This window comes from Phragmites australis, chromosome 17 (assembly GCF_958298935.1).
Source record: "Phragmites australis chromosome 17, lpPhrAust1.1, whole genome shotgun sequence".
Classification (NCBI taxonomy): Eukaryota; Viridiplantae; Streptophyta; class Magnoliopsida; order Poales; family Poaceae; genus Phragmites; species Phragmites australis.
This window is the reverse complement of record NC_084937.1, coordinates 28,780,188-28,803,660: the sequence shown is the minus strand read 5'-3', so window position 1 is coordinate 28,803,660 and position 23,473 is coordinate 28,780,188. Positions and strand designations below refer to the sequence as shown.

The window sequence follows — 23,473 nt, the reverse complement described above, 5'->3', positions numbered from 1 at the left end:
GCAGTGTGGACCAGTGCCAACACAAAATTTCAATATGGGAAGCCCATGATGACGGTAGATAGCCTAGCAAGGGCGGACAAGCATGTGTCGACCTGCATAATTACTACATGTAGGCTTCTAGAGATATCAATGCTACATCCATAGTCGTACAGTACAAACGACGACACCTCTTAAGTAATGACAACAACTACTTCATTGTGGGCTTCAATGACTTATACGACATCTTCAATCTTAATGGCCTGGACGTTTCGTTATTACGGATCTTCACATTGTAAGTCCCTTGAAATTAAATATTTATTAGTTAATACCACTAAATTTTGAATCTAACTATATTGTTATATGTAGACACTTGATAAAAGAAACAGAGAAAAATAAGGATTCCATCGCATGTCTTGACCCTGAGGCCATTACAATATCGGTCATCCAACTTCACCCCGATTATGCTACGGATCATGTGGTCAAGAAAATGCAACAATATTCTAAAATGTAGTACCTGATAGGCGCCCACAACATCGATGGCTATTGGATCTTACTACTCATTTGCCTCAAGTGGGACTTGGTGTTCTACCTCGACTCGTTAAGACCAGTAGTACGAAAAGAAAAACCTGGTGAGTGTGATTACAACACTGTAAAAGGAATACTTGACGCGTAAGTTCTGCCTGACTTAGCTTATATATTTAACTTTTCTAACATTCAAATGCTCCCTAATCGATCCATCCTTATGTAGGGCTTTTAACAAGTACATTCGAACTCAACCTGACTATAACGCGAAAGTCGACCGCAGACTGACACACAAGACTAGGTTCACGGTAAATGCTACCTAACAGAATACCAAATGTTCTCTGTTGCTGCTTTTTTCTTTTTTATCTAACACTAAATTTTCTTTCCAGCAGTACCACCAACAACCACCGGGCAATACCTGCGGATTCTATGTTGCGTGGAATATGCTTCTCACGCTCTGCATGAAGGATATCAATCCTCCGATGTAAGTTCAATATGAGATTATTCGTAACTAATTTCAGTAATTAGTTTAATTTTATGATAACATGATATTGGTTACGCGTCAAATTATTCAGGAATTTGACGCTCTTTTTTTCAATGATGGTGCACTTCCGAAGATTCGACGACGGATCGTGGAGTTCTTGGTGGCTGAAGTCATAAGCATGCACGGCGAGTTTCACTATAGAATCCCTAGGTTATGAGGTCTTATATATGTAATATGTGTTGATCAGAACTTATAACATTTGTGATTCTGTAATGAATTGATTGGAATTTTATAACATTTCGATTACGTGATGAAGGGAGTTCTTATATACGTTTTTGTCGATATAGATTTGGGTGTGTTGCTGTTGTTTGCAGGAAGAAGACGGCTGCTAAATTCTAGCTACGCTCCAGGATGTAGCCTGAAAACAAAACATTCCTATAGGGTAACATACACATAAGTGACGGATAACCTGATCATCCCTCATTTATATTAAATATAAGTGACAAGTAATTATCTTACCCGTCACTTATGTATTCCTCCCAATATATGAGCGACAAACATAAGTAACGGGTTAAGAGGTTACCCTCACTTATGTTAGGACATAAATGACGGGTGAAGATGTTACCTGTCACTTATGTCTGTCACCCTAGTACATGTGAGACACTCATAAGTGATGGGTAACAATATGATCCGTCACCATCAATAACGTGTTCGGAGTGACGAGTGTGAAACCCGTCATCTAAAAGGGTTATTACCCGTCATCTATGAGCTTTTTCACGTAGTAGTCTAGCGCAGCTTAGCGTGGAGTTACAAAGGATGGAGAAGGAGATCGAGTCCGGGCGGAGGGACGAGGAGACAAGAAGTGTCAATCTCGGAGGGGGGTTCTGCAACAAAGCCAAGGTAGGAGGAGATCCCACCTGAGTGCATCACAGCTTTCAGTTCCCGATCCGACGGTCCAAAACGCTAAATTAGACGTTTACACTGAGTTGCCTGATTGCACTGAAAATTTCGCGTAACATATATGCATCGGATCGATGGCATTGATATACATATACATGCCTGCTTGCATGTTTGCGCGTTTGCGTAACACATATACCAGTTTGCACGTTTGCGCTAGCTGTTGCTGTTGAGTAAGCTTCCCCTTGCTTGGTTGGGTCTTTTGGTAAATTACAGTGGCTACCTAGGTTTCTTCTTGCAATTTGATTTGCTAAACTGCAAGGGTCTTTGCGTCCAACTCTTAATAGAAAAAGGCACCGGGGCTCCTTGCAAGATTGATCGGTATATAGTTAGTTACACGGGCTAGAGAATAGAGATCACTTTAATTTTATTGCATGATTGTGTCGACACATAGATCGATCGATCGATTAGATGTTTACTAACCATACATGCATATAGCGTATCCACGCATACAGTAAATTAACTTTGATGCATGCATATATGTCGATAACTCTTACTCTTTCTACACAAGTTGTCATCCTGCACGCATCCAGGATGATCAGCCAGATTCGAACACCTGCCGCTTTGGGTTGAGGGGACATTAACAGTGGAAATTTGACGTTTACAGACAAGATTAACATGTGGCCTGTCGCAGATCGAGCTAGGTAGCTAGCAAAGAAGCAGGCTTTGGTTTTTCCTTTTTGAAAGGTGATTTTCCATGGCAGTGACGATAACACTACAGGTTAATAGTGATATATCTATCACGGACGACAAATAGTAAACGATCGAGAGATGCTGATTGCTCTCTATCGATCTCTTGAGTGGTTAGCATATGCATGCAAGAAAGTACTCTCACATGAAGCCCTTGGTAGCGCCCAATTAGGAAATTCATTAGATGTTTAAACCGCACCAGATTAACAATTTTAGTGGCACAAGGGATGGTGTCTACAATACGAAAAGTGCATATAGCACCTAATTAATCATAAGATGAAAAGATACAACCTAAAAAATATCTAAGTAGGCAAAGACCAAGCCAAAGTACAAATTCTTCACCTAGGTTTTCTTACAAAATAAAATCATGACGGTGGACAACCTAGCTCGAAGAGGATGGCCAACTGACCAATTATGCAAGCTGTGTCGTCAAGTAGATGAAACCCCATACACTTATGTAAAGACTGCTCATTCACAGCGATAATGTGGATTTATATTGTAAATTGGAGGGGACTCCAAGAAGTATCAGCTCTGAGCGAGCATCCAACACTTAGAAGATGGTGGCAAGAAACAAACATGAAGATTGATCAAATTCATAAAAGAGAATACAGTGGAATCATTATATATTTTTGATAGAATATTTAAGAAGAGTGTAACAGAAGAACTTTTCAAAATGAAATAAAGTTGGTAGATGAGGTAGCTTACTTGACCAAGGAGGATTTTGACCAACAGCAAAGAGACCTCAGTGAAGGACAAAGCGGGGGACAAAATGACACCTGATTTCGAGAGCATTTGATTGTGGTCTGCTCGTTGTATTTTTGTTGGTGTAAGTGGAGTCGGCCATCCCAATGTTGGCAGCCCTGCGCTCTTTTTTCCCTTTTTTTTTTCTCTTCTTTGTGTAAATATTTGCTAAACTCCTTTCTATGAAAAAATCAGCAAAGTTCATTCTATCTTTTTGAAAAAATATGTAACCAACTATATAATAGATAAATATGTAGCGAGACTACTAGACGAAGCCACCTATTGTTGGCTTCATCTAGTGGTTCTTGAGCGGAGCCGGCCTCCCATGAGCCATCCAACCGTTTTGCTCACCATCGAAGAAAAAATACTCTTAGAAACCACGGGAAAGACAACTTTACGTCCACTTGTGCATAAATACATAATCTCATCTGTGCAATACTCTTATATAATATTCATCTATCTATTGATTCTCTCGTATAACTTATAAAAAATTTCACCTATGTTTTTATATAAATCTCAAAACAAATAAATAAGAGTAATAAAACATCCATGTATGGAATTTTTCTTTCCTACAAACCACCGCCATGGCAGTCCTCCACCATGCCTGATTGCCGTCGGTCGCCCTAGTGTAGTAAAACGAGGCGGCCGCGCTGCACGCCGACCACGCGCCGGCCCTGCGACCTGTAGCCGCGACGCGACGCCCTGCGTCCTCTTCTCGTCGTAAAGAGAAGCGGCGACCGCGATCGGGGACTGCGAGAATCATCCTCTCCGCCGGCTGGACGCGCTGCGTCGTGCTCGACGCCGAACCACCATGACAACAGAAGCAGCTACCGGCCGCTCCTGCTCCAGCTCCGAGAATCCGCCGAGGGATGATCCAGCCGAGACGCCTGCATGTACGACCAGCGCCTCTCCAGATGGACTGAACTCAACCATAACACACACACATTGTGAACTTAACACGTATGCTCACTATCGATCGTGTACTCTTTCTACACAAGTTGTCATCCTGCACGCATCCAATATAATCATCCATGCATACTCGAACACCTGCAGCTTTGGGGTACATATATTAACAGTAGTAACATGACGTTTTCAACAAAGATTAACATCTAGCACCTAGCAGTAGTAAGGTGGTAGACTTTGTCTTTCTTTAGTGAAAGTTGATTTGACATGGCACTGATGATGACGTACAGCTGATTAATTGCGATATGACAAGTAAACACCATTGAGAGACAGAGTTGGTCCATACATCTCTTGACACTTGAGAAGCAAGAAAGTAGCCTCACATGATGGCCCTAGTTGTGCCCAATTACGAAACTACATAGATGGCTACACCGCACCAAGTTCACAATCTTTATATGGTGTGTAGTTCTGCACTAGTAAGTTGATTAATGGCACTCTTGCCGTTCCAGTAATCTGCTAATAGCCTAATCAAAGTCACAGATGAGTAATAAGCTAAGAGCCTATTTATATGTGAGAAACATTTCCGATTCTAATCAGAATCAGTGAAATTCCTATCAAATGGTGCTTTTGCAAGTGATTCAGATCAGATATGGGAGAAATGATTCTCTTTTTTACATTGCAAGAGAGAAACAATAAAAATATATTTCTTTCATTTCTAAATCACTTACTTCTCATTATGACTGCATTCTCTCTCAAGAATCAGAATACATACAACTAGCTAAACAATTACATAAAGTGATTCTAGTTCATCAGAGAAACATTTTTGAAAAAAAAAACTAGAATTGAAACGTTTATAAAAGGATCAGATCCATACAAAACATACCCTAAGTCATGCATTATTTATCGTCCTAACTGAAATCGATCGAACTCATATGATCCAATTTAGTAGGCAAGCCGATGGAAGATCTTCTTAATTACATGATTTTTATTTGAGGCAAACACGTATCTAGTGAGATGCTATAATATGCTAAGCTTGAGTTTAGGTAAGCATTTAACACTAAATCACTAATAGCCAGGCAGCCCTACTACTGTCTGTGAGAAGAGCTATTGCGTTTCGAAAAGAGAAGCTACCTATTGCAAAATGATCTGATGTGCAGAAAAACCACTTAAAACTCGAATCCAGTACTCGATCATCAACCTAAGCCGAACGTACGTTTCCAAAAAAATTCTCTATTTGGCATATCTATTAAACCAGCTAATACATATAAGAGCTACGTACGTACAAGATGCATGCAAGCAACTAACAACTGCTAGCTCCTAATCGATCGATCAGCACCGGAAAAAGCAAAGCTTAATCAATGCATATTTCCTCCAGCATGCTAGCTACTTAATTATTTTTCCTCCTGCTGCTGAACAACCACGTACAGTCCTAATCGTCGTAGCATGCATGTGACTAACACGAACACAAGGAAATTAAAGGCTAGCTCGATCTATATATGTTAGCTGCTACTGAAGTCGATGGATCGTCGCTTCCGAGCAAGAGTCCAAATCCGTAGTCCGTCCTCACTGAACGGCGGCAGATGTTTGATTAATTACTTGTTATATCCTGGATAGCTAAGCTAGCTCTAAGCTTCATCTACTTTCACATCTAGCTTGATAGATGCAGCTCATCGATCATATATATATATATATGAATAGTACTCAATCAGTGACCTAATGGTACGTCGATCGGAAAGGTCAATTTGGGGTGGCGCTTCACCTGCAATTAAGCCGCATCTGATGGATCAGATATCGCTCTTGCATGCAGCTGGTAGCACGAACGCAGGCAGGACAACACTACATGTTGTCGCCATCTACCCTTGATATGATTTCTCTATCGGCACGGCACGGCGGCAGGCAGGCGGCCGGGCTCGATCGCTCAGGAGAAAGAGAAAGAAGTCTCTCTCACTCAGGAGGCACATCGCGATCGTGTTGGAGCTCGATGAGGCAAACGGACAAACAAATAGCGAGTACAGTGGGGCGCGCACTCACCATGATCGAACTAGCTGTATAGTTGCCTCGCCTCAGCTCATTGGCTTAGCTTTGCTTAACTACGTCACCGGGTAGGGGTAATCAACATTCAATAGTGTCTATCGACCGTGGCATCTAATCTCAGTGCCAGGAAAGACCACTAAGTTCGCTTTGTGGCTCGATCTCAGTGACGGAAGGGAAAATTCCACAATGTGGTGCGCACGTACCGTTTATCGCTAGCCATCTATTTATGTTAAGATTAATGTTAAAAAGTTAGATAAAAAAATATAAGATATGAGAGAGAATCAACAGATACACGAGAGCGTGGACATCCAGCTCAACAATATACTCAGCCAGAAATGGCACTGATTGCATTGCATGTCTGGTTCGATCTCACTCAGGGGCACATTGTACGTGTTGGAGCCAGATGAGCCGGCAAACGGACAAACAAACAGCATGTACAGTGCCTTGACTGCTGACTCAGCTGAGCCTCACGGGCTAATTAAGCTTAATTGCAGTTGGTTAGTTACATCACGGGGAGACTGACGGCATCGACACGATCGTGGCATCTAATCAGTTATGAAATTACCAGCTTAATCGTTACTGCAGTGATGAGGAAGAGAAGGCCCTTATTATTATTAGATGATGGACTGATCAGCGAGGACGATTAATCTACTCTCGCAGATCAATCGCCGATCCATTGTTTGTTTGATTTTGGACACTGACTGAAGGCTACGTGCTTATATTAGCTCTCGTATCACTAGCTAACCATAGAGTGAGTACCTACCTCAAATCTAATCTTCGTATGTATGTATACCGTACCTACAAGGCTAGAAGCATATATACGTACGTCAAATCTTTTTTTGCATATACTCTCACTACATTTGACGTGAAAAATTTGAGAAGAAGAAGCTAAACTAGCATGCCGTGTTGTTGGTGTTTTGCAACTTCGCGTAACTTTTGTTTGCTGATTTTTTTTAGAAGGGGTTAAGTCATCTTTAACAGAAACTCTAAAAATTTATCCTCTATAACACTATTATAGCATCCTCTAATATTATTATAGCATCATCTAACACTATTATAGTATCCTCTATTTTTTTCACCTCCAACAGTTACCCTATTTCTTCCTTTCCATTACTCTTCTCCTCTCCTCGGACCCATGTGCATACGCTATGCACAGTGATACGGGTGCTGTTTTCCTTCGGCAAATTTGCCATCTCCGAACGCTGCCCGCATCCCTGTAGACGTGAAAAAATAAGTTCGCCGATTCTGTTGGAGCTTTTTACGGGAGCAGGCGAGCGGCAAATCGTCAGGCATACGGCAGCCAGATGCTGATTCATTTGGAGATGGCCTTAGGATTATATTAAACTTTGATTAGCAATACAACCCCTTTAACAAAGAGACCCCAAACGACACCGAAATTGAAAAGAAACACATTAAGGCTCTCAACGCCATCTTCAACCGAGCCAACGCCATCCCACCGTCGAGCTGACACAGACAAACAAGAAACAACAAAGGCAAAGACCATCCCTCCTACTGATGTGAACGAAGAAGCCCAAACTTTGAAAAGCCGCAAGGTCCAGCACCAATGAGTCACCTCTATAGCGCATCTTCCAATATGAGCGATCATCAATAACTCCATCGCTCAAATCAGAGTAAACTAGAGTTGGCACCACTATCCCCAACGACATCGAATATGGAGACCCAGAACCCCACTCTGCTGTCGCTGGATTGACCTGACAACCTAAGACGCACAAAATCACATCCTACCATCTGTAACGAAACTTACTCAACCCAGCACGATCGGCGAAACACCGGTGATCTGGTAAACCACACACATACACATAAATATGGCCCTTTGCTGAGGAAGAAAAAAAATTCTGGTAAACCACACACATACACATAAATATGGTCCTTTGCTGAGGAAGAAAAAAATGAAAATGCAATTTTTCAAAATAAATAAATAAAAAGATTCACGCCCAGTGGGACTCGAACCCACAATCGCCTGATTAGAAGTCAGACGCCTTATCCATTAGGCCATGGGCGCTGTTACTGACATAGGGAGTCATCATATTTTACCCATTGATTAACAGTGGGATTACCTTCCTTAATTCACCACCCAGTATTCTACCACAGTCGATAATAGCACGACACGGTACATGGGCACATAGGCAGTGATTCAGCAGCAATGCAAAGCAAAGAAAAGAGACATACATACACATGGATACATGGCGCTTCTCATGATTAACAATCGGCTTACTAATCACAATGCTGCTCTTTTGATCACTGAGACTGTTACAGCGCCCAGAATGGGATTGTGAGTAATCTACTTGTCTAGCTGCCTGCCTACCAAAGTGCCAATTCAGGGAGCATCACTTGATGTTACGGTAGTTTGGTGCAAATCATGTACTGTGATACTGTCACTTCCAGCAATAACCAGATGTAACCCATTCCAGCAGCACAGCAAGATCAAGCCTTTTCTGCACAGCCCATGTTCCTCCAGCATCACCACTGCTGATCACGAAATCCAGATAAGGTACCAAAATAACCCAGAAAATGGGAAGGATTAACATATCAGCACACCTTCCAATCAGAATGTCAAAAGCACAATCATTTTAAACTATATTGCCCTAAAAGATCAGGTGAATTAACTGATTTGCTTTGGTCACTAGTCCGACCAGCGTCAGCTCCAGTTTTCCCATGTTGAGCGGCTAGCAACCCATGTAAAAGATCCAGTGCCATTCCACCTCTTGGTAGTATGTGATGCTACATCTGGACATGTCCATCCATATGGCAAGATATTGACATATACATCTTGACAATCCCGGCTTGTTTAACTCTGTCTGTACCCCTTTACATTTCATCAACTATGCTCGATGTAGGATCATAAGGAGGCCCTCTAGCAAGACTGACAACAACACTGATCGATGAAATTGGAAGCAAAATAATGGAAATCCGTGATGATTGTTTCAGTGAAAGGCAGATGATCGATCTTATCTATGATAAGCCTCAGAGTCCACTCCAGCTTGAACCTTACCGGCTAACCTTGTTGCTGATAAAAACTATACACGGCATACAGATGGGAAAGAAGGCATTTTCCACAGAGTGCTTGAACAAGTTCAGAATCAAGATACCCGATCAATGTTGCTCAAGAAAGATAGCCTTCTTTTTGCAACCTTTGATCTATAACACCAGGCTTCAAAAGCCTCTGTCAAGTCGGGATATCTAACATGCTTCGACTGAAGCCACTCTGACAAAATCTCAGCTTGAATATTTGACGGCAGTGTTAGTACAATCGAAACAATTGCTGATTCTAGACCCTGCCAGACCTCGCTGTCCAAGTTCACATTTGGTGTCTCAGCGTTGCCATCATCATCACGATCAGCCTGATCAACCAAAGACTTCGTTCTTCCTGCAAAGCCAATCCAAACATTCACCGCATGATGACGCTTCTCAGTTGCAAGGACAATATTGCCAAATGCAACTGCCTCCAGGACCTTTGCAGACACCTCTACCACCTTCAGCCTGGTCTTCAGACAGTCGAACCCCGTGCAAACTGCCTCGACAGCTTCAACGACATCGGAGGACACTCCAACCCAGTAGAGAACGAGGCACTTCATCATCTCGAGCTTGCTCAAGACCTGACAGACCCAGGAGACGTCACAAACATAAGAAAGCAACTCCTGCTGAAGCTCGCCATAGTCGCCTAAAGGCACCTCCTTTTTTTTCGTCAGGATAGAACTCATGAAATCACTGAACCTACTCAGTAAACCTGTAACACAATCCTTCACTTGAGACTTCACATTGTCGTTGTCAAGGGCTAGCAATGGCGCGTCGTCGTCTTCGGTGAGCATGTACTCCAGCTGCTCCTGAGCTGCAGATTTGAGCTCCCGCGCCGGCCCGGCTGCCGACGGGCGCGTTGCGTGCCGGAAGGCCGAGAGGAAGATGCTGGTCACCGGCGCTGGATCAATCGGGCGGAGACGCGCAAGGATGCAGTCATACTGTGGGCCGAGGCAGGGGACGGCCCTCAGTATCTCCTCCTCGTCCGCCTCGTCCCAGGGGGCGGACTCGAGGTAGCCAGCGCACGCGGCGGTGATCTGGCTGCAGCCGAGGTGCACGGCGGCCTGGAGGACGCCGAGCGCGCCGCGGACGCCGAAGCGGGAGCAGGGCTCGGCAGCGTAGAGGAGGCGGAGCACGTTGACGTGGGAGCTGAGATCGGGCTCCTGGCAGTAGACCTCGACGCAGTAGCGCGAGCCGAGGATCTGGCACGTCGGCCAGGAGTCGGAGAGGCGGTCGGCGAAGTAGGTGCTGCCGGCGGCGAGGACGGCGGAGTGGCAGTAGAGCCACTCGTCGCGGCCCTCCGGCGTCCGGAGCCGCACCACCACGTCGCTCGTCGCCCGGTCGCCGATCTTGGGCCGCCCCGTCCTCATGCCACTGCTGGATTGGGAAGTGAAACGGCCATCAAGAACAGCATGGCTCAGCAATCGGAGCATAACTTTGCCAAGAAAAGACGCAAAAGAAACTGCAATCGGAAGAAGAGGAGGACGAATTCGTTGCTGGTGCTAAGCTAATTTCAGTCTCACTTACGGCGGCGAAGGCGAGGGAGGAAGACGCCGACGGTGGGTGGGGCTTGGAGGCGCGGCGGATAGGGGGGTGAGCAAGACGGAGGCAGAGACCAGAAGAGAGCAAATAGCCCTGGAGTTTGAGAGTTACTTTCTTGATTCAGATCGGACAGCGTCAGAGCTAACCATTTTGTCACTCGGAGCTCCAACAAGCCTGCAATGCTGTGCCTGAACAGAGTCCAGACTCCAGTAATTGGCACCTCTGAAACAGAAGCATCTGAAGCTTCAAAACTCTTTAGTAAGTTCAGGTTTACATGATACACCTTTTCTATCAGACTATCACAATTCACAACTCCTAAAGTTCTTGTGTACTAGAATTACATTAGGATACAACGACTGTAATTTTACAACACGTACTTTCAGCAGCAAAGCATCAGGTTCAGTCGAAATGGTCTGCCGAGAAGTCGGGCTCGTCAGGCTTCTGCAACTTGCGAATTGCGGTGTCCTCAGTGCGGAACCTTCTGGAAGCAGATGCGAGCTTATGCATATGGGCAATGGCGCCCTCAGCAATTGTCCTTGAGCCGCCGCTCGAGGTGCCCTCTGGCGTGGGTTTATCAGCTGTTGGATGATCCTCTGACCACCACGAGTATGACTCCCATCGGCTGAGACTCTCAGCCAGCTTCCTTCTCTGGTGCTGCCGCCACGCCGCCTGGATGAAGCAGGCGGCCCATGTCCTCCAGTGGTGGGAGTAGAACCGGAATGTGTGCTGAAGCTTCTTGCTGTGAAGCCTTCGGAACTGGTTCGCGACAAACTTCAGGTCTTCAGCTCTCAGAGCAAAGGCTTCCACCTCTGTGAGGCTCCTCACCTCCCTTGTCGAATGCGGGAAGTGGACATTGGTCTTTGGAAGCAGGGCCCATGTGAGCAGCTCCTCACCTGCAAAATCACCCGGGCGCAGGATGATAGAGTTGAAGAAGTTGCTACGTCCTCCATTGGTTGTTGAACTCTCTAGTTTGCCACGTATGATGAAAAGCATCTCGTTCACCGGATCACCCTCGCGAGAGATGTATGTATTCTCGGGGCACAGGAAAGACACCAGCCGCTCACAGATGGCATCAAGAAGTTGGTTATCCATCTCAGAGAAAAAAGGGACCTGCATGGTTGAAAGGAATAAAAAACATGCCAGGGAATGTATATGAAGTTTTGAAAAGCAGTACAAGCAATGGCGATTAGCGACAGAGCATCATTCTGGCTTTTCCTTCCAAAGACAGTAAATATTCCATCAAGAACCTTTAAAAACTAGAAATTCTGCTTATTCAATTGCAGGATGGGAATATAACCACAACTTACACGTCGAACAAGGTCCAAACAAAGATGGCGCTGCACATCCCGACGTATGTCAGCAGGCAAAGCTTGCAAGATGGACTCTTCTTCCACTCCTCGTGTCGCAAGCCATTTAACTTGAACAAACCGCCGGACACGTTCCTGAAGGTGAGGTGGGAGTTGATGATGTCTCATCCACTCATCCATGTCCCTTTGCCTCAACCTCCACTCTTCAAGCCTTTTACTGATAGATTGCAGGTATGTCTAAAAGATGAAAAAGAAAAGGAAGTGATCTCTGAATCAGACATCGATTGGGTGGAAAATGGCTTATATCAATGTGGGAAATGGCTTACTGAATACAGACACAGTAATAGCTTTCTGTTCTTTTGATCAGAATTTTCAAACCATGAAATGAAAGTTAATGCATAATATGCTTGATGCATCCATTGAACAAAACACATAAAATCCATGATAGCATAACACTTATTCTGCACAACAAAACTGATAGCATGATAACATTGCTGAACTAGTTCGATTTTTTTTTTTTTTTTTTTTTTTGCAATAACTCATGCTAAGCTAATCCTTGGAGTAACTAGGTAAGACAACATAAGATATATGAACAATCAGCTTCAAAACATCTTATTGTAGTTCAGAAGAGAATTTCATGACACTACCTGCATATTGCCAATCAGCTGAGCAAAGAGTATGAGACTGAGAGCACCAATTGCTATGGCAAAAGTGTTCTCTGCGATGAATGCACTTGTCTGAAGAGGATTTCCACTTGAACTGAAAAGGTGAGAACAGAAACAAAACAATATTAATGTTAGTAAATGTATTAGAGACACAAACCCATCCATATATAGGAGGTTATTGAAAGAACCCAAGGTAACAGAATATCATGATAGATCTCACTACCTAAGCTGCAGCAAGCCCCACCACAGACAAAAGAAGTACTTCTCAAGGAATGAAGCTGAGACAGCGCGTTTACTCAATGCACTAGAAAACATTCCATAGTTAAACGGTATAGAATTATTAGTGGCATCACAGTTGCTGAATACCTGTGTATTGTTTTGCCACTCAAGATAACCGTTCGAACCAGTATTCTCACAACTTATAAATCTAATGTTGCAAGATGTAGTGTTGGACTCAGCAAGGCACTGCTGATCCCAACATGTAATCTGCCGTTCAATGGAGAGAAGATAGTATATTGCACCAGTAATCTGCAGAGATACGCACAGGTTATAAGTAACATCATTGAAGTATCAGTTATACAAAAGTGCAGAAAAGATGATAGTGATAGACTGAGAGTCTCCTGCTTTGAATTCATATGCATGTCTATTTGATACAACATTTGTAGTGCAAATCGCGATGACTGAATTCAAATAAATTCCAGAATAGTAATAGATAGACAGACTCATGTTGTTCCTCCCATTCCTGTTGCAGATGAGGTGTCAGAAAACATGACATGACTACAGAATCGATTTTAGGTCCCATATGAAGCGAATCTGTTAGGACAAATACAAGCATAAGCTGAAAACTTTCCTGAAACTTTATTCCAATTCGCATGCCTAGGAGTTATATACATTAAGTTGAAGGTAGCAGGTGAGATGAACTTACATGGCTTGCAAGCATGTAGAGCAGAAGATTGTATGCTGCTCCTCCCCAGGCTGACTTTGCAACAACTCCAGCGGCTTTGATAATCTGATTGCTTAAAGGGACAATGAGATACATTCTTATGATATATTGACTCACAATAATGAGAGCAAATGAAGTGTTCCGGATGTTATAATCTGAGCTTTTTATCGCAGGCATAATTAACCACACAGTAACCTGCAAAACAAAGACATTCCCAAAAGATTCAAGTTACGACTGTAGAATTTTTGCACTAACAAGCTAGGTCATGGCTATCCAGTATTTGAGATAATCATCATTTGAAAATTTTAGTTACACAGGTAAACTTGTTCTACAAGATTTTGGCCAAGAGAATTGTCAATTCTAAATTAATTTAATAAACTTTGAATGTTTTCTTATGATCTAAAGTGGTTATCAAAATTCAGATGATCTATGACAAGGAAATAAGGCTTCTGAAAGATAAAAGCAATTGTATTTTGGAAGATAAAAGCAATTGTATTTTGGCTCTTCCAGGTGGAAAGCACTCGGTCCACCTTACTAAGCCACAATCTGGCTGGTTACTATTGTCTGGTTACTGCCCAAAATCAGATAGGATAGGAAACACTGCCGCACTGGACAGATGTCTTCCTTTGAGAACCTGGTATGAAGGGAAATAATCCCATAGGCTCAACCCAAAGGCCCCCAAAGCGAGTCTTACCAAATTGAGTCACATAGATGCTGATGAATCAATTTAATGCAAAAGAATATTGGAAACCTTATTGCTGTTGGACACATACTAGAACTAATTATAGTACCACTAAATATGGCAAAATAAACGAAATGCAATGTAAGCAATTGAATTATGCAGCAAGAATTACCACAACTTTACATTGTGATACCTGTGGAATTGGCACAGCTGCAAGTACGTCTATAATGAAATCAGTTCTGAAATATCTTTGTTGAATCTTGTTTATATCCACGATGAGCTCTCCCTTTCCAAGTACTCTGGACTTTGGGTCCACATATGCAGTATGAAACTTGATTGCAATGTTCAGCATGTAAAACAAGTCAGCAAGTGACCGCAGGACAGTGATATATATGCTCAATCGTTGGTCTTTGGCAACACATGCAGATCCATTAATTTCTTCTTGTTTAACCAATGGAAGGTAGTAGAAGAAAGGATCGATAAAAAGGGCAAACAAACAGGACACTAGGTACACCCTGTTCCATGTTAGTACAATACTATCTCCAGGGTCTAGGATGCGCCGGTGCCATGGTTTGTTGCCTTCGTTGAACACCTTAAGCCTCTCAGGGTTCTTTGCATCTATTCTATTTGCACCAAATCTGTCGGCCCTTGCAACTTGATATAGTGGCTTAGATTGATTTTGTCTCTCATCAGGAAAGATCCTATAAATAGTACAGAAAGTTAGTAAACAAATTCTGCACAAATGTCAAATGATCTGCTACATGAAGATCAACGCGTTAAAGAGAAATCGCGTGCTTCAAAAATGGAGGGTAATGACAGAAGTAGCATCTGAACATAGCATTTCACAAAACATCTTCATCTGCATCCACGTATTAGGCTATAACCAATACGTTAATTGTGCTACATACAATATATATAATATGTACTCCTGGAAGCCGGAAGTACATACTCCCGGCTCGATCCATAATTGATCCCGTTATAACTGAAGTATACTTTCTGATATGTATATACTTCTTTATAAGTAAAATATTTTTTTCCTGAGATATATATACTACTTTTAAAAATGTACATATTTCTTTCTGAACACCCATTAGAGGAGGGAGTATGTACATCCAGGAGTACAGAAAAGACTTCCTAACTAGTTTGTACTCCTGGGAGTATATACTCCCAGCTCGATTCATAGTTGATCCCGTTATAACTGAAGTATATACTACTTTTTGAGATGTATATACTACTTTCTGATATGTATATATACTATTTTCTAAGATGTATATACTTCTTTATAAGTGATATTTTTTTTCTAAGATGTATATACTACTTTTAAGATGTACATACTCCTTTGTAAACACCTATTAGAGGGGGAGTATATATATATATAAACAACTGGTTTGATTAAATGCACTTCCTTCCCTTTAAGGGCTCGAAGTTCCCACACCTGTAAAAAATGGAAAACTCCTAGAAACTCTTCTTGGTAATCGAGAGAAGAAGAGAAGGATACACTGCTTATTTTGGTGGGCCAGATTAAACGGTGTAGATTAATCATACATAGATCTATATGCTACAGTGGCGTAACAAATATAACTATTTATCCAACCATGTAGATTAGCATTCTGCTTTCAAATTTACCGTGCAATTGCATGCGAAATCAGGGTAATTAAGGAAACAAAGAAGCTTGCACAGGAAGCTGAATATTCCATTTACAGCCTTAACCTATGCGTAGAAATGAAAAAAATAACCTGGAACCAACGAAAACAGTGAAGCTTTCAATTTCTACTAGCAATTTCACAAACTATCATCAGATTCTGGCATGTCCACAGGCACCATGGAATCCAAGTACAACAGGAAACTAGAACCAAAGCATTCTTCATTTCTTCTAGACTTGACGGGATAACCTCCAACACAGTTCCCTCTACAATCTAAATCCATTCCTCCTCTCTATCTCCAGCACAGCAACAAGAATCCGAACCCAAATCGGATCAAAAATTAAAATTGTGCTTCTCCAATCCCTCGAGGCAACAAAGAACCTAATGCGCAAGCTACATCCTCTCGCCTCAAAGGCTCAAACCGAACCCATACCTTCCCGCCCCCATCCTTTCTCTCCCCTTACAGCAACCCAGAGTCAACCCCAATTCCCAATTCAAGCAAAATTCCAACTGCTACTCCTCGATCCCAACAGGGGATCCACAAGGCCAGAACTTAACCCACATCACAGAGCAAAACAAACGCATAAGGAATCACGAACCGCACCTGTTGTTAGTCCTCCTCTGCATCTCCACCTCACCCTGGACCCTGGACCCAAACATGGCGGCCGCCACGCCACTGCTCTCCCTCCCTCCCCCGGACCAAATCTCGCGCCGAACTGGAGTGAGGCCGATCAGAGGAACAGAAGGGAAGCGCGGCGCTTCCGGTTCCAAATCACCACCACGATGATCGACGAATTCGAGGACTGGCTCTAGTTTGACGACTCCGAAGACCTCGACAGAAAAATGCGATTTTTTTGCGGTTTTTTCTAGCAAGAGAGGAGGGTGGACCAATTGGAGGCTGCCTCTGCCGGTTCGTGACCGGGGTTGCCTTAAAAGATTGGGCCACACAGAAAATCCACACAGGCTGAGAAACATCCACTGACATGTGGGTCAAGTGTCTCTATGACTCAGAAATCCCATTGTTTTTTGTACATGCGTTCTCTTTCACCCGTCCTTCTGGACATCCACATTGCCTTCATTTTAGTCGTTACTTTTTTAGTTATATGTTACAAAAATTGCCTAGTACTAAAGTACTTCAAATGATAATATTATTTCTAGAAACAAATCTAAATACCTTTACATGTATTAGAGACAAAATTATATAAGGTCACTTGAGCATCATTAAACGACATCTATTTTTCAAACAGATGTAGTACTCTATCAAGATATAAATACATTCATTTTAAATAAGGCACGGTCTTCAATATATAGCTTTAATTACTCCCTTCAATTTTAAATAGAATATATTTATATTTCATCTGATTTTAAATACTTGACGCTTTGATCTAAGATCTGGTCAAACTGTAGCTTCCAAAATATAGTTATAATATTTAATAAAAATATAATATTATAAAAATATTTTTTAAAATAAATCTACACGTATAATTTTTTTTATTCCCAGACTGAATATTTTGGAAATTATTGACGGTTAAAATTTTAAAAATTTGATGGGATCTTGATCCAAGTGTCAAGTATTTATAATCGAATGGAATATAACATATTAAATTTATGATATTATAAAAGTATTTTTAAAGACAAATCTACGCATATGATTTTAAGGTTTATAAACTAAATGAACATTTTCTGAGACGATATATTTTTATGACTAGATGGAATATGTGTTTTTCAATATAGCCACAACAAGACATGCCGTTCTATTTTTTTCACAAAAGAAGACATGTCGGTTTATACTTCAACAGTTTTCTTCTTCTTCGACCCGACCTTTGAATTGGTTCGTGCATATAATACATAAGTTAAACTCTCCCAAAAAAAAATATAATACATAATCAGGGGACAAAATTCACAACACGATACAGTTTATCGCAGCATTGGTAACATGACAGCTCCAATTCTTCACAGCATAGAGATGGACTGATACAAATGATGGTTGTTTGTCAGTAAGTAGATTCAGCAACAGAAGGGGATAACTTTCGGACTAGCAAGTCACTGGTTCAAAAATTGCTTCTGTAATCCCACTAAGGGGGAAACAATCCTATCGCTGCTCCCGTTACTGCATCTTCAATTTTACAGCTAACTATTTCACCACGCACAGTGAGGTTGGATCAATCAGACACATACATTTGGTGCACAGGAACTGTGCGATACCAAGGACATCTAAGACCTGCTTTGAGAACAGAATCAGCTGCTGTGCAAAGTGCATGGCACATCACCCTGAACCTGAAATTCACAACCCCAAAGGTGAGAAGAGAAATGGCCACAGCAAACCAATGTAAGATGAACAATGCAATTATACCATTCATTATGTTGCTATTGGTACAACAAAATGTGTTCGATAACGAAACAAGCACACATGTAAAAAGAAAATTTCAAGTAAAGCGCACCTGTAATTTGAACTCTTTTTAGACTCCTGACTGAAATTGGAATATTCATGTAACAGCAAAAGAGTTGTGATATAGGAATGCCGATTCCCTCACACAACACAATAATATGATTGAGGCCGCATAACAAGCCAGATAAAATCTAAGTAGATTGAGCGATGCTTGTGTAAGGTAACCGTGGCAAAAATACTAGGAAGTAAACACCCACTGGACCAAAAAGAATAAGCATCAACTTCTACTCGGTACTTCCCATTTATCAATAGTATGGAAAAGATAAAATTAAGGCAATCTACAGGGAGTGCCAGCACTTTTTTCCGTAAATTTCATACCGTGATACAGAAGCATATAAGTACATAAATCACTCAGGGCAGTTTCAACTTCTGAATGCAAATCCTTCAAGAACTTGGTGCCCTATTTTCTGTTTTATCATCATAGCTCTAGCACAATGTGATTAGTAAAGTTTATGACATGTGTGGCACAGATCTGGGCGAAAGGAGCATAGGAGGTAGGGTTTAGAGGGAGGAGGGGGCTTGCAGATAAGCATAAAAGAAGTATGGCTGATTCTGCATATAGGTTAGCAGGTAAGCAGATTTATGATAAAAGAAGTATGCCTCTAGGTTCTATTAGGTCAATCTTGGATTCTTGGTCACATATAGTAGAGAAGGATTCTTCTTATAAAGTTAAAAACTTCACCTGAATACAGATGAAACAAGAAGTAATCCTACACTTCATTATTTTCATTCCATTATTTACACAGCAATGCTTTCTAGAGTACACACATCTAAGCGGTCTCTTGATAGCACCAGTACGTAGTCAGGAAACAATATCCACAGTATGTCAATGATGAGATCACTTTTTCAGATTCTACTTTTGGGGATGAACAATATGTCAGAAATGCACTTGAATACAGATCATTAGCGATCAAGTGTGCTAAAGCATGTATATGGAGTGACTTATAGCTATATTTGAGTAGTGAAGTAATTTCAGGTGCCACGTATTTGCAACATAAGAGATCATTTTCTTTAGGTAAAAGTGTATTCTTGTTTTATATCTGCATTCTGAATCAAAATCTTGCACTAAATCTAAACGTATAGCATGCTTCTGCTATATCAATCTGCAATCAATCCCTTCTTATTGCAATTTACAAGTAAAGAAAGTATGATCCCAGAACAATATCTAAATCTGCATATATGTCCATGGACTATGGCAAGATCTGAACTCATAACAACAATTAAAATTTTACATATTACAGAGGCTTAATATGCCCTGTCCAACTCATTTAGGCTTATGTTGTGGCTTTAGAGCTTTTGGCTGGCTGAGGAATCGGTTGTGGTTGTTAAATTTTAATTGTTGGTTTTTACAATAAACTTTTAGCGTCTCAGCACACCAAAAACTAGAAAAGCTTCTCCCAGTCTGCTTCTCAGCTTCTAGTTTATTTCAGTCACAACTGCTTACTCAGCCAATCAAAAGCCACCAGAAGCCAAGGCCAAAAGTCAACCTCTTGGATAGTTTTTGGCTTTTTCAGGGAAAAGGCAGAAAAAAAAACCTATCCAAAGGGGGCCTTAGTGGATCAGCTGAACATATTTAGTATTAACAGTTTGAGTCTTTATTGGAGAAACTATGATCCACAAATGGATTGCTAACAATTAGCTAAGAATAATGAAAAGCAGACAACATAGCAAAATGGAAATGTTAGAGTCCTACAACTTCGCGAACTCTCAAGGTGTACTAAAATTTTGCACAATAATCAACTTCTGACAGTGAACTGACATAATTAATGAATTCAGTAACATACACAGAAAAACAGGCTTAGCAAATGGCGCATTCTGACAGAGAGAAGCTATATACTATATGTCTATATCCATGATATACCCATTATCTCGAATTTTAGGAATTTCTTGCAGAATTATAACCATTTTATAGGGATGTTGTGTTGACACTAACCATTCTCGCCTTTCTTGGTAAGGGTGTCCTCTTTTTTTACTGACGAACTACCGCCAGTCTTGCCACTGCTCTCCTTCAATCTCTTTGCAAAAAGCTTAGCAATCTGCAACTGTGTTTTGGCCATGATCTCTGTTCTCTTGAGCTCCATCTCCCCCTTTTTAATCTCAGCCTCAACCCTCATCCTCTCCGTATCCCTATACATCTCCATTTTGGCGTGCTCAATCTTCAAGAATGAGCTAGCCAGCAACTCGATGCTCTTCGCTATATCAAACTCTGTGCTCTTCCTCTTCTTGGGCAGGTCCCAGACCTTGTCCACCTCCTCGACGTCCTCATTCGCCACCTTGCTCCTCGGAGAGCTCACGTTAGCATCGCTATCTGCAGCTCTGCTCTCCTTCTGCACGCTGTTGTCAACCTTCTCCGCTTTCTCCGGGACAGAGCCATTGGCCAGATCAGAGAATGCACCTGGGCCTGCGTCCGGCAACTGCGCGACAAAATCTGCATCGACCTCGACCTCTACTTTCGCCGGAGCTCGCAGATCTATACTGTTACTCAACTCTGCCTGTTGCACCTGGCTGGAGCAGCCGGCCGGCCCTTTGAGCAGCCCGTCCATGCGGACAAAGAACCGCCACGACGGGCCGGCTGCGGCGGGGCCTGCGCGCGCCACCGCGGCGGACTCCGCCCGGTACCGCTTCTTCATCGACTCGATCTTGTTCTTGCATTGGTTGGGGGTCTTGGCGCTGTTGCCGCCGGGTTTCCCCGTGGCCGCGGCGTCCTCAGCGCAATACGCGGACACCTCGCGGGCGATGTCGACCCAGTCGCTCCACTTGAGCTTGGCGCGGTTCCGCAGCAGCCACTTGGCCTCGTAGGACTCGAGCAGCCGCACGATGCCGCTCTCGCTCCACTCGTCGCGCTTCTGCGGAGGCGCTGCCGCCAACGGCGCCGTGTCGGCGTCGGGAAGAGCGTCCATGGCGCAGCAGCCGAAAAAGAACACCAAATTTCGCAGCTCAGACAGGCCAGTTGGAGCAAGGCTATGTCATCGGCAACGGTTTCGAAAGGGGTTTGGTTTGTGACATGGGGATCTTTGCTGAAGCTACTGCATGAGCTAATCAGTTATATCAAAGACTGAATTTCTCTCAAAAGGAGCTTCTTGAAGCTTAAATTTGAGCGATCAGACAGAAAGATCGTAGTAAAAAGGGTCGTCTGATGCTGGAAGAGTAGAAATGATTGAGAGAGAGAACACTTCTATTTTGCCAAGGACCAAAAGAAGGAAATTTTAGGAGATGAAAACCTTCCTACACCAAAAAGGCCATGTTTTTTCACTGTTTGTGTGCCAACAGATGGCGTGTTTGAGCAGAAATTCAGCAGAAAGAAGCCTGCATGCCAAGTCCTAAACAAGCAAGCAAAGAAAGGTGGACAAAAAGGATCACAGCAAGAAAGAGGAAACCAAGCTGATAATTGGGGCGTCAAGAACAGTCAGGACCTAGAGAGAATAGGATGGCTGGGTGGGAGCGGCAGGATCTGAGCTACGAAATGCGCGAAAGAATTCTGCCTCTCTCTCTCTCTGCGGCTTAGTAGGAATCGGCTTCGTGGAGAAAGAAAGGGAGAGAGCACGAGGTGGGGAGCGGCTGAAAGTGGGAGACTGGAACCGGAGGGAGCCCGCCTCCGTCCCCTTCCACCGCCCGGCGCGCCAGCTGGGCGTCAGCGAGGCGGCCGCGGTGGACCGGGCGCTAGAGGGAGTGGAGGCGCGCGTCGGACCGCATTAGGTTCGGCGAGCACCGGGCGGGGCGCGGAGTGGAGCGTGACGCCAGCGCTGACCGGGTCCGGCCCCGGGGCAGCGCGGGCGCGGAGGTCCGTGCGTGCCGCTTCCGCCAGGGGCCCCGCTACTACGCGGCGCGAACTGGGCGGAGCCGGGGCGGGGTGGGGGGTTGGGAACGAGAAGGGGGAAAAGAAATCACGGGAGAAACTCGTGTCGCGAATCAGCGGCGGCTTCTTGGCAGCGCGCCGCGGGGTGGGGGGAGTCAGTGGGGGCGCCCTCGTTTTCCACGGCAGGCAGGCGCCCGACCGCCCGTGGTTGGTGGCGACCTCGCACCTCCAAGCGCCGCGCCGCGCCGCCCCACCTCGCTTTGGGTCTCCACATGGCCGCGGTTGGTGGCGTGGCAGCGGCACGGCATCTTTGCCATCGCCTTGGCCTTGGCAGCTATCATTGCTGCGGCAGTTAACCCGTTTGAGGTGGGACAGCAACCAACTGCTGCTGCTGCTGCTCATGCATGCCACCATTCGCGGCACTGGAAGAAACTTGCCTGTTTCAATCAGGATCGTGGCCATACTGTAACTGGGAGAGATAAGATTACAGATCTACAGGTCTGTCTTGCCTTTTTCATGTGGTCGCATGTGAGATGAGCCCTGCCTGCTTCACTGGAACAGGAGGAGTAGACAAATAATCATGTGTGCATAACAAAAGGAGATCATTTCCCGTTCTTGTTTTGGTAAATCACGTGAGCCCAACAGAAATTGTAAGATTGCCTGCTACGAGAAGGATTGTCACAGAGTGAAAATCCGCAGGTAGTTACTACTAAGCTAGAGGAAGTGACAGTTGAAGTTCTTAGTGATTAGGGAATAGACGAATAGGAAATCGTTCTGAACTCAAGTAAAATTAAAATGTTTTACCTGAACAATACAATAATGATTGTAATCCATGTTCACAGTACCTGATTCAAAGCAATTATCCTTGCTACAAAGTAGATAAGAAATACTCTAATATAGTATTTTGCAGCAGGTCCATGCGAGATCGTGACGGTCAAGCGCCAAGCTCACGACCCGGGTATGATCCTGGAAGAAAATTTTATGAGACTTCTCACTAAAAGTTTTTTACGAGACTCTGATTTATATCATACTTTCTTAATTCAACAGCTGACACGTGCAAATGAGATAAGAAAGAGGAACAAGTATTATGTACAAGAGAT

The 23,473-nt window shown here is 43.3% G+C and overlaps 3 protein-coding genes and 1 non-coding gene across 5 annotated transcripts; all 4 read right to left on the bottom strand.

Moving 5' to 3' along the window:
• Nucleotides 1-8,260: 8,260 nt before the first annotated feature.
• Nucleotides 8,261-8,333, bottom strand: TRNAR-UCU (transfer RNA arginine (anticodon UCU)). Its single transcript has one exon. It is a non-coding gene; the product is annotated as a tRNA-Arg (tRNA).
• A 917-nt stretch (nt 8,334-9,250) lies between these two features.
• LOC133896710 (BTB/POZ domain-containing protein At3g05675) lies at nt 9,251-11,009 on the bottom strand. 2 transcript variants are annotated; one of them, XM_062337310.1, is made up of 2 exons: nt 10,874-11,009; nt 9,251-10,720 (listed from the first exon to the last, which is right to left on the bottom strand). In XM_062337310.1, exon 2 carries the CDS (start codon nt 10,714-10,716, stop codon nt 9,412-9,414), a length of 1,305 nt encoding a protein of 434 aa, XP_062193294.1. In that variant the 5' UTR covers nt 10,717-10,720; nt 10,874-11,009; the 3' UTR covers nt 9,251-9,411. The 2 variants fall into 2 exon arrangements, with proteins under 2 accessions (XP_062193294.1, XP_062193293.1); XM_062337309.1 differs by having other exon boundaries at nt 9,251-10,723; nt 10,874-11,006.
• Nucleotides 11,010-11,119: 110 nt separating this feature from the next.
• On the bottom strand, nt 11,120-17,030 carry LOC133896709 (probable cyclic nucleotide-gated ion channel 14). Its single transcript, XM_062337308.1, has 7 exons — nt 16,733-17,030; nt 14,679-15,186; nt 13,786-13,998; nt 13,084-13,388; nt 12,843-12,954; nt 12,196-12,432; nt 11,120-11,998 (listed from the first exon to the last, which is right to left on the bottom strand). Exons 1-7 carry the CDS (start codon nt 16,786-16,788, stop codon nt 11,288-11,290), a joined length of 2,142 nt encoding a protein of 713 aa, XP_062193292.1. The 5' UTR covers nt 16,789-17,030; the 3' UTR covers nt 11,120-11,287.
• Nucleotides 17,031-17,841: 811 nt separating this feature from the next.
• LOC133896797 (trihelix transcription factor ENAP1-like) lies at nt 17,842-22,248 on the bottom strand. The gene is made up of 2 exons (XM_062337436.1): nt 20,511-22,248; nt 17,842-18,405 (listed from the first exon to the last, which is right to left on the bottom strand). Exons 1-2 carry the CDS (start codon nt 21,475-21,477, stop codon nt 18,395-18,397), a joined length of 978 nt encoding a protein of 325 aa, XP_062193420.1. The 5' UTR covers nt 21,478-22,248; the 3' UTR covers nt 17,842-18,394.
• Nucleotides 22,249-23,473: the final 1,225 nt, after the last annotated feature.